The 15601-nt window shown below is 44.4% G+C and overlaps 1 protein-coding gene across 1 annotated transcript; it reads right to left on the minus strand.

Moving 5' to 3' along the window:
- Window positions 1-298: 298 nt before the first annotated feature.
- On the minus strand, window positions 299-12621 carry calm1b (calmodulin 1b). Its single transcript, XM_038727516.1, has 6 exons — window positions 12492-12621; window positions 7420-7450; window positions 6523-6666; window positions 2662-2768; window positions 2169-2304; window positions 299-1375 (listed from the first exon to the last, which is right to left on the minus strand). Exons 1-6 carry the CDS (start codon window positions 12492-12494, stop codon window positions 1347-1349), a joined length of 450 nt encoding a protein of 149 aa, XP_038583444.1. The 5' UTR covers window positions 12495-12621; the 3' UTR covers window positions 299-1346.
- Between the last annotated feature and the right edge of the window lie 2980 nt (window positions 12622-15601).

Genomic DNA, 15601 nt, shown 5'->3' on the forward strand with positions numbered 1-15601 from the left:
TAGCAACCAGCTGGGTCTTGAGAGAGAAGAGAGGCATCATAGATGTGTATGTATATCCACGGCTGAGCGCGAGAGCAAACACTCTATGCTGCCTCTCCCTCCCCCTGTGAGCAACTCACTCTCTCCACAACCTCACTGCTGTGTAATAGAGTCCTGCCTCTGCTGAACATCACCCAATGACACTGCACATGGAGCATGGAGAAAACAATGCTTATAATCATTTATTATTGACACATTTGTCTAGCCGGTAAACAACGTACAGATGCTCAAGTATCAAGAAAAATGACATAAGACATAATAAAGTTCATGGTCTTTTATTTGAAAAAAAAAAAAGACTAGCATGTACAACTTGGAATGAATGTAAACTGAACTCAGATGAAGAGTTGCGAAGACTGGTGCACAGACACTCCTAACAGCATGCGCTGCGAACACAGTACACCCCTCACTATGCTCTTGTCCGAGTCGAGAAACAGAAGAAGAAAAAGAAAAGTGAAGGCCAGTGATTCTCTCTTGCAAGAAAAGAGGACAGACACTCCATCTCAGCGAAAAAAAGAAAAGAAAAGAAAATAGAAAGCTCACCGTAAGACTCTTTAAGTCCCCCCTCCTTTAAAAGGGCAGGACGCACAACTACTAAAATGGCTGTCCAAATAACATAACAAAAACAAAAAAACATGCCAAACATTTGAAAATGTATTTTTTGTACATTGTTTTTTTTCTCGTTTTATCTAGCATACAATTAAGTCCCATTCCACTTTTACGCTTGAGTTAGAACTTGGTATATTCTCTCATCTTAACAGTACAGGGTTCCTTTCCAAATACAAAAAACTGTACCAAACCAACAAGAGGACAGCTTATAGTGGAATCAGCACGCTCTGGTAGCCCGGAGGAGGGATGGGGGGGCGGAAGGGGGTTAGTGCTCCGGTCTCAAGCTGCATGCATGAAGAACAGAAAACAGAGAGAGAAAGAAGAGATGGCCAGCCCAGACATTTACCACTAGCAAATGGAACTGGAAGGAGTTCACCAAATGCTTTTGCTTTAGTCTGAAGGTAGTAGTTACAGGGTTTGTTGTTATTATTTTTACTTGTTAAGTACTGATGCTAAACTGATCTCCAGGGGGAGGGAACAGGATCACTAACCATCATTTTCATGCAGATATTTTTTGTATGTTTTTATATTTTTCCTGTGTGGACAGAAGGATATTTTATTTCAACATTCAATTATTTTCTATACAGAAACAGTATGAATAAATGAACATTTTTTTTCTCCAAGAGGTAAGTAAAACATTTTGATTTTTTTTTTTCCTTTTTTTTTTCTTCTAAGAGGGGACAGGACGGGGCGGGCAAGCTTCACTTTGCAGTCATCATCTGTACAAACTCTGCAGAGAAGGAAAGAGGACAAAAGACAATGAGGACATTAGGTTTAAGGCTTTGGCACAGCCTGTTGCCAGTAAGAGCAGTCACCTGCTAAATTGTTAAATGCTATATTAATTTTTTAATCAAGTTGAGCAGGTTCAGAACACACATCCTAATTAGTGTCCCCTTTCCAAACGGCTTCCGCGTTCATCTCATTAAACCCATTTGATTAAAAAGCTCTTGCATTGTGCTCACAGTTGTAGAGCAATGCGATGGCGACATGAATCCAAAATACATCCTAAATAAAAAGTAAATAAATAAATAAATAAGAAGGCTTTCATTGTCTGTAGAGTACATATTCTGTCCATGGTACAATTGGAGGGGAGAAGTAGGGCACTTTTTAGGCAAGACTTATGGACTGTTCATAATATATCAACAGCCTTCTAGAAAATGAGCGCAGTCTCTCGTGTAATGTGCCAAGGGACCAATCGCAGGGGGAGGGGAGAAAAAAGGAGAGAGGCAGCAAGAAGAAAAAAAGAGTGAAAAGGCTCCTGGCACACTCATGATGATTCAGATGGATGGCTTTCTCCCATCTCTGTTTCAGCAGGCTCCATCTATAGCCCCTATCTAATAACTAATATTATGTGTGGCTGGCTTGTCTTACAGTCGCCCTCAGAGAAATACACAGCTTGGAAGATCAAGTGCTCTGGCCCCCCTGTCTAATAAAAGCTTACACCACGGCCTAGAAACTGAAGCTATGTGTGCACCATGGCATTTTAGTATGTGCTTCCTTTACAACCATCCTGTTTATTTTACCTTCGTAGTTGACCTGTCCGTCTCCGTCAATGTCTGCTTCTCTGATCATCTCGTCCACCTCCTCGTCCGTTAGCTTCTCTCCCAGGTTCGTCATGACGTGACGGAGCTCTGCGGCGCTGATGTAGCCATTTCCGTCCTGGAAACATGCGGCACGGGATCAAATGTTTGAAACATGAAAAATCCCACAGGCTAACATTGTCTAACGATCTGGTGGGAGAGAATTCCCACCAGATCGATTAATGAGCAGACATAGGTGCAGGTGTTAAGCGAGCAGGGAGTCGGAAACTCATGACTTTGTTTTCCACTGGGTAAACTTTACTTACTGCTAGTACTGGTTAGTCATCAAGCTTATTTAAACAGATTCTCATATAACTTGACTACTTGCCCCAACATAAAATAACAGTGCGAAAATTAAACTAAAACTTGTCTAGCTTGCCAAGCATGGAAACCGTTATTTCCCTCATTCTGCTCTTTGAGCATTGACCTTATTTACCTTGTCAAATACCCGGAAAGCCTCGCGGATCTCCTCCTCGCTGTCTGTGTCCTTCATTTTTCTGGCCATCATGGTCAGGAACTCCGGGAAGTCAATGGTTCCATTACCTGGAATGGGTGATCAATGAGGCACATTTAATCAGCAAAAATTGCAATTACTTAAAAGCAATCTCAGATACATAGAGATAATATAACCCAGCATTTAGCTGATGAAATGCACCCAAATAAAGACATTAATTTAGTCCTCTCTTTTTTTCCTCCCTGTGTACGATACGAGCATTTACATTATCGTATGGGCCACAACCTCCAGTGACAGTGCAAGTTGAGACATGAGTGACTATAGAGAGGGGAGCAGCCCTCAAATCATTTTATAATACACTATCCTCCCTGTGATAAACACAGGTACGGCAGGCTGGGAGGAGGGGAGGGGGGGGGGGGTTGTGTATAAGTGACTTTGTGTGTATTTCCCTTTCTTCCTCAGGGAAGTCCTGGGAAGATGTTGCGTTTGTTATACACAGTGCAGCAGTACTGCATGGGGGTGGGGGGTCCTGGCCAGTCATCCATAATGTAGACACAAAGTACATTGTGCAGCTTGGCCTTCAAGGAGCCTGGATAAAGCAAAGGCTCATCTCTTGTGGTGGCCCTGTCGGAAACCCTGGCTGGAAGAGAAGGATGAGAGGGGGGTGGGAAGCTTCAGTCCAGACACTCAACCCCTCCTGTCCAATTGTATCTGCCCTAAAGTAATTTTTTTGTTCTCCTTTTTCAATATATGTATCCATGTGTTCATGGGTCATCCAAAGGCTCAAGAACTGAGATAGAGGAATCAGTGCTTTTGTTTCAGGTGCTGTTAATAGCAGCCGCTGTGCTGGTGGCACACATATGCAACAGGCTCAATAGGATCAGACCCTGTTGACAGGGGAAGGATCTATGAGGAGCTCAGCAGCTCACCAACTGCAACCACAGGAGGGTGCATGTTGGTGGTGAATCTAATGGTAGTGGTAAGGCTTTCTTTTATGTAGACCTCAAGATGTTGGGAGCATGTGTGTGTGTTATAATTAAAAATGGACAAAATTAAATAAACTGTCAGGGGATTGAAGTGAAGGCCGGGGACACCAAGGGCAAAGTACCCAGGAGGATTAGCCCTGGGTGGGACAGATGAGGTGGGGGGATTGTACGAAGATTAACGAATGATAGAGCACGCCTCAGAGAGCGAGATGGAGAGAACAAGAGAATGGAGAGCGAGAATAAACGTTGTGTATGTGTGGAACGAAAAGGGATGCAGTAATGTGATGGGGCAGATGGTGATCTCATGGCCCGGGGTAACAATCTAAGGACCTGTTATCTAACACAGAGAGACGGCCAGCAGTACTGAGGGAACACATGCTGCCACTGGGGGCTGGGGGGGGCGGCCGAGGCTCCAAGACTGTCTTGGAGAAGGACAGGACTGCAACTGGAAAACCATCATCTGAGGGGGACAAGGACTAGAGAAGCAGTGCAGCCCTGGAGTCACATCTGCTCAACTGCACCTCAAGCCAGCTGCTGCGGTGGAAGAGGAAGAAAGTGAGGCAGGGAGGGATGGAAGCAAGGAGGGATGAAGATAGGGAGGAAGGCAGGCGGGAGAGAGAAAATGGTGGGAGGGAAAGAGAGCGAAAATAGAGAGGGAGGGAGGGAGTGGGCGGTAGAGAGGGAGATGGAGATGAGGGAGATGTGAAGAGGAGAGAATATAAGGAGTGAACCGAGTGGGAGATGGTGCGATTACACATAAGAGGTGCTGACGCAAACTATAGAAGGCTGCAGCATCTCAGCGCACTTGTATATGTGGTCATCGTTTCCCTGCATCATAAAGCCAACTTCCATCCCTGAGATAAGAAAGAAGGGTAAGGTTGTGTAATGATGATGAGTAATGTGCACAGACTTAAGGTAATATGTTTGTCATACAGTAATTTAATCCATAATTAAATCGTTTTATCTTGTGTCATACATGATGTGATTGTCTTTGTTGACACATGGAAGCCCCTGGATCATTTCAAGCAGGTGTGGTGATCTTGTTTCCTGATCTGTGTGGTTGTAAGATCAACAGGAGCAATTCAGTTTGATACTGTACTGTTCAGAAATTCCAGTTTGGCTTCAGATAGACAAAAGACTATTTCTTTTAGCAGCTCTCCGTCTAGCAAAAGCCTTCCATCTTCTCTTCTCTTCCATTCATCGTAACTCTTTGCCACAGCCTCCTTGTTTGGTAAATAAAGCTGATTTTCAATGGGCCAGCTGACATCCCATGGCTGCCGATGTGGGTACTGGATGTGCAAAGCGCAGAGAGGCCTTATGTAACCACTTTTATTTTCCATTACTAGCTTCATTGCTGTCTGACCTAGATTGCATCAGCCAAGGGAGGCAGAGGCAGAACAAGGGGATGTTAGTGATTGTGTGTGTGTGTGTGTGTGTGTGTGTTTGCTCTTGGGTGTAACTGAGGGGGAGGGGAAGGGGGAGGACGCCGAGGATGGTAGGAGGACGTTTCAATAAAAGGGCAGCCAAGCTGCGGTGCAATTGATTTCTCTTGATCAATACAGTCCCATTTACAAAATCCTATAAGCTGACAGAGCACCACTGAGGTAAAGACCCCGCTGACAACTAACATCCTCCACTCCACTGACAAGGACGCACAGCTTGGGAGCAACTTCTCGGACACCTCTCTCTCTCTTTTTCTGTCTCTCATTCTCTCTAGTACTCTCTTTCAATCACAGCCTTTTGGGAGCCGCTGCAGTGGAGGATAAAGACTCTGTGAACCTCTGTTCATACGGTGAATAGAAGAATCTGTCTGAATTATGGCACTCATCACGGGGCGCCAACACTCAGTCTCAGTTGACACTTCGCCTGTTCTACTCACCAGCACTGAAAGCACCTCCTGCGCATCCATTTCCCTGACTTTGTCAACTATGATGGAGCTGAACACACAGTGACTACACTGCTGACACAGAGGGACACATCATCTGAAAATAAAGCTGGACAGACAGTTGGCTTGGACAGTTGGTTGACAGTTGGTAGGAAAGGGAGGAGGGAGATGGGACATTTTTCCAATGTGTTTAGAGATGGGGCAGTAATGGATGCTCTACCTAATCCCTTATGCATTTGTAACCTGGGCTTTTAGCACTGTAGGCATGCTACAAAATGGTTATATGAAATTATAGTTCTGTTTACCCAAAATGACTGAAATTAATGAATAAATCTCCCAAAGAACTGTGCCACCTTGTATTGAGCTAAAACCGCGGGAGGAGGGAGTAGCGTGGTTTTTACAGTGTTGCAGTTAGGAGCGGCAGTTGCAAGTCATTTCATTGATTAAAAATGGGAGTGGGAGCAGGAAAGGATCAGCTTAACTGCTGATGGGACAGGAATGGCATCACCTTATTAACCTAACTATTAAAACCACTGCCTCTCGCTTACAATACACTTAGTAAAATGTGAGAAAAATTTATGATTTAACTGCTTATTATCCACCTTTTAAATTCATTTCCTCAGCAAATCATACCAGAAGTGTGCACCCAGTGTATGTCTAGTGACATATTTCGCTTGCTTGGATAGAAAATGACTTACAAAATACATGTAAATTCCTGCTGTCTATGCAACGCAGGACATGTCTAGCATCCAGCGATGATTAAGTCCACTCTTCTGTTTAGGATGTTTCAGAAATATGAGGCCCCATTACAGATTTAAATTCTGACCTTTCAAAGAGGAATTTACTAGCTTTATTTCCTTATTTGGCACCTGATATGACCTCTTTAACAGAAAACGTATTTATTACTGGCATATCAGCAATGAGTAACTCACAACTGTTAACGTTGTGGGTAAATCCAGTGTGTATACTGACCGTCAGCGTCCACCTCATTGATCATGTCCTGCAGTTCAGCCTCTGTGGGGTTCTGGCCCAGCGACCTCATGACGGTGCCAAGCTCTTTGGTGGTGATGGTGCCGTCACCGTCTTTGTCAAATAAGGAGAAAGCCTCCTTGAACTCTGTGGGGGGTGGAGAAGTGAGAGTGAGAGGTTAGATTGCTGTCACTTTGTAGTTGCAGAAATGGGTTATGTTAGGGCGCTAGAGTCATGCTTGTCTGTAAGTTGGCCCACACGAGTGTGACATGACAGAAGGGAAGTTGTAAACGTTCGGAGCTGTAAAACCACACAGGGATTCTTATCTCACTGGAAGTTGAAAAAAGCAGACAGATTTTACTGTAAGAGCTTCGATGTCTGCACCAATTCTCTCTTAGTTCGAGCGAGCTTCTTAACTACAGGCCATAAAAAATCCATCCAGGGAAGTGCAGGCAATAATGAGCATTAGCCTTGGAGTCTTAGCACAAGCTAATTAGCCACAGAGAGGGTTTGTCTGAGTAGAGACTGTGCAGCTTCTAGTTTTAGTACCAAAGCCACATAATTTATTTATTAAAAATATCAAGGTACCTTAGTGATTGAAACTACTCATAAGCTCGCCTGGAAAACGGTCTTTTCACTGTGGCCTCATGGGTTTAAGCCCTGACTCATGACATTCTGTAAATGCTTATTCCTGTATTTCCTGTTCATTTTGAGACACTAATGATCTACCAAGGGAGGACGGATGCAAAGTCCTCCAACATTCTGTTCTATTTCACCTTGTCCATAAGTGACGTGGATGCAACCACAAGAGCTAATGAGAGATACTGCATTCCTCAGGTGAAGAAAGGACTTGATAGGAAGTAAAGGAGGAAAAAAAAATAAAAAATACTCTGTTCCTACCTGCAATCTGCTCCTCTGTTAGTTGGTCAGCCTGTGGTTGGAAAAACAGGAGGGAGGAGCGTTACAAACAAAGGAGTGACTCAACAAGGCAATTATTCCAAATCCCAACCTGTTTCGTCATTGCATTCCTCATCATCCCCACACACCAACCTCCACACAAACCTTAACACTGGACGCAGTGTTTAGAGGTCTGTTGGCCCTGGTGGGTGCTAGGCCCTTCCCAAAGGGAATCTGCCAAGATTTACCAATGACAACAACCCATATTAACTCCTAGCCCCATTAGCTAGCACCCAATGCACTGGGGATGGGGTGTTACTCAGTTAGATGACCCGTATCAGTACTTTTGGAGATTTCCTTTATTATCTAAATGACTTTTTCTTCTCTAAGCAGACTTATATCATACTAAACTGATTATGTGCCTGTAAAATTCAAATTCCAAATTGGAGGCCATCTTGACCCCAGTCCGACATTGACTGCCATAAAATTGATAGTGATGCTGGGAATCAGTTATCAGAATTGGCTCACGCTGATAGCAGAGGCTTATCAGGACATCTTTTAAAGGTTGTGTTTGCTTGACAGCTTGCTAAAAAGCTGCCACATATAACACTCTATAAAGGCACCGCACAAAATTACATTTCCAACGGATGAGAGGCCCCATGGGATTGACTTGTGCCATGTTTAAAAAGTAGGCTATACCATGGCGGTCTGCACAAGAGGGACAGCTGGGCAACAGGACACTGTAATAAAATGGATGAAAGGCTGTCTCCAGACCAGGAGAGACCTTTTAGGTGGGTTGTTTCAGGACAGATCAGCATGGGAGTGTTTTCCATGGTCATACCAACAGGGGGAAAAAAGGCCTGCTGGGCTGGCGCGGTTTGGGTCCCCTCCCAGCCTGTTCCCTCCGTTAGCTAGGTCTCTCTAATGGCTGATAGTGACTCACACAAGCTTTTTAAATGGTTTGGAAGCGAGCATCCACTGCCAGGCCTTTTCACATAGATGCATCAAGCTTCTTTGTGAAGGAGCAACTGATTTCAAACAAATACCCTCTGTGGTAAAGTGTGAATACAAAGCTTGAGGTGCAAACAACTCCCACAGGTACCCTTACCATTCCTGCTTTATTAAAAAAAATGTTTTTATTATAATTGTTAACAGACCACACTGACTTTGTGCTTGGCAGCAAAGAAGAAACACACAGACGGCAGTCACAGATGTGCACATATGCAGGCACACTAACATATATGTATGTGTACTCCTGCATGCACACACACACACACACACACACACACACACACACACACACACACACACACACACACACACAGTCCATCCTAATGGCATTCTTCCTCAACACCAATACTTTCCATCCCCGTGCTTCCTGTGAATTGTTCAGAGTAGCCAGTTCTGCCTCAAAACAAATTCCTCCAGCCCATCGGTGTGTTTATGTTTGTACAAGCAATCTATCCTCGGATACAACCAAGCATGTCCGAGCCTTGTTAAGTCAATGTTTGGAGGGGAGGGTATTTTATTTTGTAGCTCATGCCAGTAAATCGAATTTGTTTAATGACAAAATTTGGTTAGACTGGATAAGATTTGGCAGATCACTACACGCTGACCTTTAACTTTTCAAAAACAACAAAAAAGGCCCCTCCTCATGGCTTGAGTAGCAGCAGTCGCAGCAGCCACAGGACGGATTGATCCAGCCAGTGAGGGGTTCATGGATAACTTCAGCAGCGCTCATACGATTAGGTGGCCATGATTCAATAACCTGCCCCGCACACAACTGCTCTTGCTTTTCTTCTCCCTCGCTGCACCCACTTCCTGTGTCCCATTAACATCTGTGAGAATGGGAAATGTCAAGAGACAAAACAGCTCTGCTGATGCAAACATGCCACCCAGCTTGACCAATATTCTCAGTCTCATCTATGTATTTCCTGATGCCATCTTCCTGTCCCTTTCGGCTCTCAGGTTTTTTCCTCGTGTTAATTTCATACTCTTTCTCTGTCGTCTCCCTTCCTATCTTCCCCTAGTCACCCTCTTTGTCGTGCTGTGTCACTCCTGCTGTATCTTTGCTGTCTCTCTCTGTTTCCCGCTGTGTCTCTAAGTGGACTGGGTGTGGAGTTTGGTGACTCAGTGCTATGGATCCTCCCCTGGCATAGGCCCAAGCTGTTGGGACCTCATGGTGCTGTTGCACCACCAGGCCCATCCCTTCCCTTTTGTCTTTCCTCCTCCTTACCCTGGCACTTGGACATCAGCCAATAGCAACTCCTCCTCCTCAAAACCTTTCCCCTCTGTGTTTGTCTTTTTCTCTCTCTGTGTCACATACTGTTCAGAGGAAACTCCCTGTGATTCACCATCCACAGTGTCTTATGGACAAGGCTGTTCACTGCCAGGCTTCCAGTCTTTAATAACAGCTTGTAGAGGAATAGGTGTGCTTGTGGATGGGGGGGCTGCTGGCAGTGGTTCGCTGGCACGAGAGGGTCAACCACTCCCACTGTTGCCCGGGCAGCAGGCCCCAGCAATGCACTCCAAGCAGGACTGTGGGAGACAGGAGGCAGTTCCCTGGGCCAGCAAGGAATATCTTTTGCTCTCAGTTGATGTCATATTACCCTTGTACAAACATACTGCATCACTCCCTGTTCACACTAGGTTTAATTTGACAGGGTATGCAGAATAGTGTAAGAGAACGCCCACGATCTGCTTTAGCAACGCTGTGCACACTTTTGGAATTGCTTATCTGTGACGGTGAGGTGTCCAAACAATTCCTGAAGTGGCTTCTCTATACTCACCAAGTTAAAAGTGCACAACCAGCTGTCACTCTGACAGATGGGAGTGACACACACACACACACACACACACACACACACACTTCCATCCACCCTAACACAAACACAAAGAGTCACTGTGACACACACACACACTCTCTTTCTATAGATGCACTGAGCTCCACAGAGTACTGAATGCCTCTTCTCTTTGAGGCTGGACAAAAGACAGTGAGGCCTCATGGCCGGGCCGTGTCCGGAGGGGAGGAGGGAGAGGGGGTGGGTGTAAACAACAACAGCCTCCCGACACCCTGCGGACAAGGCCGGTCCACCATATGGCCTGGTTGTGGTAGGTGGCTGGGTACTCCGACGCGCCACAGAGAGCACTTTATCGCTCCTAGACGCTGGGAACATGGGACATGGCTAGGTGTTGCCGCCAAGCGTATAAATTATTCAGTGCAGCGGATCAGATGTCCTTCAAGTTACTAAACATGCATCAGCAAACAAGAGCGTAACAAGGAATAGGATAGGGCCTTAGCATGGTCCGACTACTTATTCGATACTTCCACCTCAATGGGGGAGGCTGTTTCCACTTCAATGGGCGTATTGATGCAGACAAGGAGCTTACGCCTCTGAACTTGACTTTTCAGAGATGATGATACGCAGGCTAACTCCATAACAATTCCACTTTGCACTCCAATTACTGCGCCACGCTGCAACGTGAAACTGCATCGCAGCTCGATACCTTGTATGTGATATTTGATCACAGCAGTGGGGGTGGGGGGTGGAGGGGGAGGTCTTCAGCTTCTTCACTCCCTTTATTAAAGATCTATCAAGCTTGGTCATCAACAGATTAGCTTGAAGGCCTCTTTTCCAATCCAGATCATTTCCACTTGGTAACTTCCTCCTTATGTGACGTAGCCAGCGGAGGGGCTCGGTTTCATTAGCTTCTTGCAGATGTCAGTGAGGGTGTGAAATGCCTGTCTCCCAACATCTGGTGAAACTGGTTAGAATGATGTGGTAATGTGCATGCTATTACAGTGTTTTTGCAAGTCACTGAGGCCTGTTTACACATTGTAGTTTCTCAGAATTTCAATTACTTCAGAATACTGCACCTTTTAAAAAATACAGGGCCGAAGAGTCGCACAATAGTCCTGCAATATTCATGTGTCACAATATTTGGTTTAGTGTTGGTTTGGAAAAAGTCTACTAAACTTGACAGTTGTTTATGTTTTGTCATGGCCAGTGCCAGAAAGAGCTTCTTGGACTTCTCAGACGGGTACCACATTTGCATAACATCGAAAATTTGCAAAGAGGCAACCAAATCAGCCGACATAACACAAAAAGATAACATAACCTGAGATAAACCCTCAGAGCCAGCAGTAAGCCGGAACTGCGTCTGGTATCGCTTTTGTAGCCTTTCCAGGCCGGGCGCTATACTGTAGGCTAGCTATAACCTTGTAATTACAGAATATGGTCATTTTCCGTTGCGGAACACTGACGAGATACAACAGTGCCGTTCTCAATCATGGCACGGCTCGGCTCGGCTCGGCTCGAGCAGCAAGATGGTGCAGCGTTGAAAAAGGGGAAGCCAAACGCAGCCGGCTCGTTTTCTTAACGAGAGGAACGTCGTTCGCGGGTTCCCCTCTGTTCAACCGATGTGGACAGCATTACAGGGCATAAAACACAAAATCTCTCTCTAACAAATGTCTTGAAACGTGTCTGCTCCGTTAGAAAAATGTCAGCGTAACGCTCTCGTATGTCTGTAAGGACTTTAGGTAACGTTAGGCTTCACAACACGCCTGAGCTCCTAAGGCGGATTGTAAAATGCACCCTAATGCATTTATGGCTGCAGAATTATGCTGTAATGACCCAGAATAGCTTGCTAGTTATTGCGATACCTTAAATCTATTCCAAGAATTAATTCGAGCTGCACCATGCTGCCGTGAACCATGCTACTTGACCCGATATAGCCGGGTAGCCCAAAACGCTCAATGAATTGCGCAGTTATGGGGAAATACGGTCCCATATGTTGAAGGTGAACATCATTTCAGACATAAATCCGCATAGACGAATATAGACGGTCCATAATGTGGCTTCACATTATCCCGTGCATTAAGCTTGCTAAAACATATCAAAGGGCGTTTTCCGTCTCCTCGTTACAGCTTATCAGAGGAATCAATGACTGATTATAGCAAATAGCATACAGGAACGGAAAAGCAATAAGCTACGCCGGGTTTACACTTGTAGTAACCGGGCACACAATTAAAACGCGTTTTCTTGCGACTACACAGAATGAATGACAATACATACCATGTCGGATGGGTTGTGTGCTTGCTGGTCTGTGGAGGCAGACTAGGAGTGTGGTCGTTCCTTAGATGGAGTTCCACTGGCGGGTTAGGAGTCTGTATATTGGCCGTGGCCAGAATGGGGATTGCCTATGTATCCCTCCGCCACACTAGCACTGATCACTCACTTCCTTATTTCAATTCAGGGCTGCTGCAGCAGGCCTTTCGCAGAAGACATGCCAATCACCGGGGCTCAAACGCCTGCAGTGCATTGAGAGCATCCTTGCATTCATATTAAACTAAATGACTGGGGATGCAGTGGATATTAAGTTAAATAATTGCTAAACCCATCTGTGCAGGGTGGTGTTTTTAAGTTTGTGCAGACTGTTGCCTATGTAACATCACTGGATACATAAAACACAGTATATACAAGGGTATCGAACCTCCAACAGTTAATATGGCATTGCTGTGGTTCTCTTCATGTAAGGAGAAGGTCCTGTAAGGACAGCCCGAATGGTAGTTTTTTTTAAATGCTGTTACTTTTAATAATGTGGATGTTTACTCTATGATCACCTACTGGAGGCCATATTTCTGACACTTTTTGAGATATTTCCTTGTTTTGTGCACTATATGCTGGAGACTAGCATACCTTACAAGAAGCAATATTTTATGGTCCTTTGGGAGCTTTTAGGCCAAGCTAGGCAAAGTAGCAATAAAGAGGCAAATTAGTTAAACCCAAATAGTTACTGAGGCTGTATGAACTTTAGTAGGCCAAACAAAACTAGTTTAACTGAGCCATCGTCATCCTTATCACTATTGTACTTGTTAAGAATATAATCTCATATGTAAATGGGCAGGGTAGCTACACTAACTTGTTTGTCTGGATTTTTTCTAATTGTCTCTTATCTAGAATGACTCAAAATACTGTCAACCTCTCCTTACGTGCCACTGCCTGATAATGATCACAAGTCATTATAATATTAGGATAGTCCCTATTATGGCAAAAGAAACCAAGAAAGAAAAAGTTACTGATGTGGAGGAGGGGGGGCATTTGGCAAAATGACTATAATTACAAATATGAGACAAAATAAGTCTATGGCTCCAAAATAAAGTTTAAGTCTAGCAATTATAGATTAATCCACTAATGACATATTTATTAATTTATTTGTAATTGCATTGTCATATGTTGCAATTTTTAACGCCATAATCAAACTCATAGGGGGAAAATGCAGACTGTGCCTTTAAATTGGAGCAGGTTATTGTGAGACCTCTCAACTCCACTGAATATATATATATATGATGAAGTTTATATCATAAACATTAAATCCCCGGTGGTGCATTATAAAGCTACATCTATTCACGTGGCTTCATATTACTCCAGAAAGAGCGTTAGATTCTCCCAACTCAGGGTACTAATTCGCAGCCGCGGAAGGATACCGCTAGTGTAGGAAGCGGCCCGGTTGACACTGGAGAATTTGCTGTGCCGGTGTGTGATAGCGTTTCTGATTGGCCGCTGCAGACCTGCAATATTATACTCCATGTGTCGGCCGCATCGATTGGCTACACGGGACCTGCATTGCACCAGGCAGTGGCACTTGATGTAAATATAATAAATATAAATACAGCAAAGTTAAAAAGCAATACACCTTTCAGCGCCGCGTTAAATCAGCTTTATTAGTGTCTATAATTATTTAGATGTGTCTGGTGGAGATGGAAGGAAAATGCGACAGGTCGTCACTGGTGCGGGGTAAATGTTTGATAGGCTCGATATGGGAAGTGCGCAGACTTACTATTGGCTACAACAAACCGTGGTAGGCCTACGTGAAATTAACAATGAAGCATGGCGGGGTTGCTGCGTGTTGATTTAGGCAGCACACGGCCGCGGTGTGTTATATGTCGTGAGAAAAAAAAGAAAGAGGCGAGCTTCTCGTGTCATTTACTCGAACGAACACATGCCTGCCTCGTGAACACAACACACTAAACCTAAAGGTAGAATGACGACGCAGAAAATTTGGCTGAGCTGATAGTATCGCTGTGTTGTCATAATACACACACACACACACACACACACACACAAACACACACACAACAACAACAAGTCCTCCAGCCTGTTTGAGTGTGTGAAGTGTGCCTGACACAAGCGCCACCCAGTGGACAAAGTGTAGAAATCATCAACAGTTAGCAGCAGGGCGGAAGGAAGAGGAGTCATGTTGGATCATTTAGTGTCTGTCAGATACCAACTTAAGAAATGTATGATGAGTCATAGACAGATTTAAGGTTGTTTGGCCTGATGCATGGTCTTATTGTTTATTGCAACAAGAATACAATGAGCAAGTGCATTGGACTTTATTATGGTACAGACTTGTGGTGTTCCTTGTTTTACTTAATTGCCTGTTTTTATGTGTAGGCTATGTATATGTTTTTATGTATGTCATGAATCACAGGCTATAAACCCGCCCCCTCGTAGACCACAGGAAGAGTAGCGTTTGCACTGGTTACAGTTAAATGTGGATCCAAGTAAATACACAAGAAAACCAAACCGGCGCTCATTCATTTTCCCCATGTTAATTCGTTAAAGATCTCCGTGAACATTTGAGCGCAACAGCAGCATATCCCTGCAGTTCAGTCAGAGTCCAGGCTGTTTGCGCTCCCCTCCATCAGGCCAAGTAACTCTAACTCATGTTGAGCTGCTTCACGTGTTAATCTACTGGAACTAATCGGGACTTCTCACTGAATTTGTTCAGTGTTTTGCCCTGTTTAACAGGAGAAATAGCTGTTACATAAGCATATCTAAGTCTTTCCCACTGCTTCGCGTCTCCCAGTCCCCACCTCACAGAAACACATATTTCTTTCTTCTTTTTTTTGCTACGCTCTTTGCAGTCACAGGCATTCACAATGAAGAGCAGAGGTGAGGATACGTGTTCATTTCGACTACATTTCCTAGACAGTGGAAATGGCAATAGTTTGTTTTTCTCATCTTAAACCCCTTGTTGCCCTTTAACACAGCTGAATAACATAAGGCCCGGGGTATTTGGTAAGAATTAGTCAGTGCCCACACACAAGGCTGAGCCAGTATATTAATGTTTGTATGATTTGTAAAGCAAGTACACTTTAAAAGGACATTTATCCTAAGTT

Source organism: Micropterus salmoides, unplaced genomic scaffold (genome assembly GCF_014851395.1).
Source record: "Micropterus salmoides isolate LMB-PRFRI ecotype aquatic unplaced genomic scaffold, ASM1485139v1 Ms_hic_scaffold_18, whole genome shotgun sequence".
In the NCBI taxonomy this organism is placed as follows: domain Eukaryota; kingdom Metazoa; phylum Chordata; class Actinopteri; order Centrarchiformes; family Centrarchidae; genus Micropterus; species Micropterus salmoides.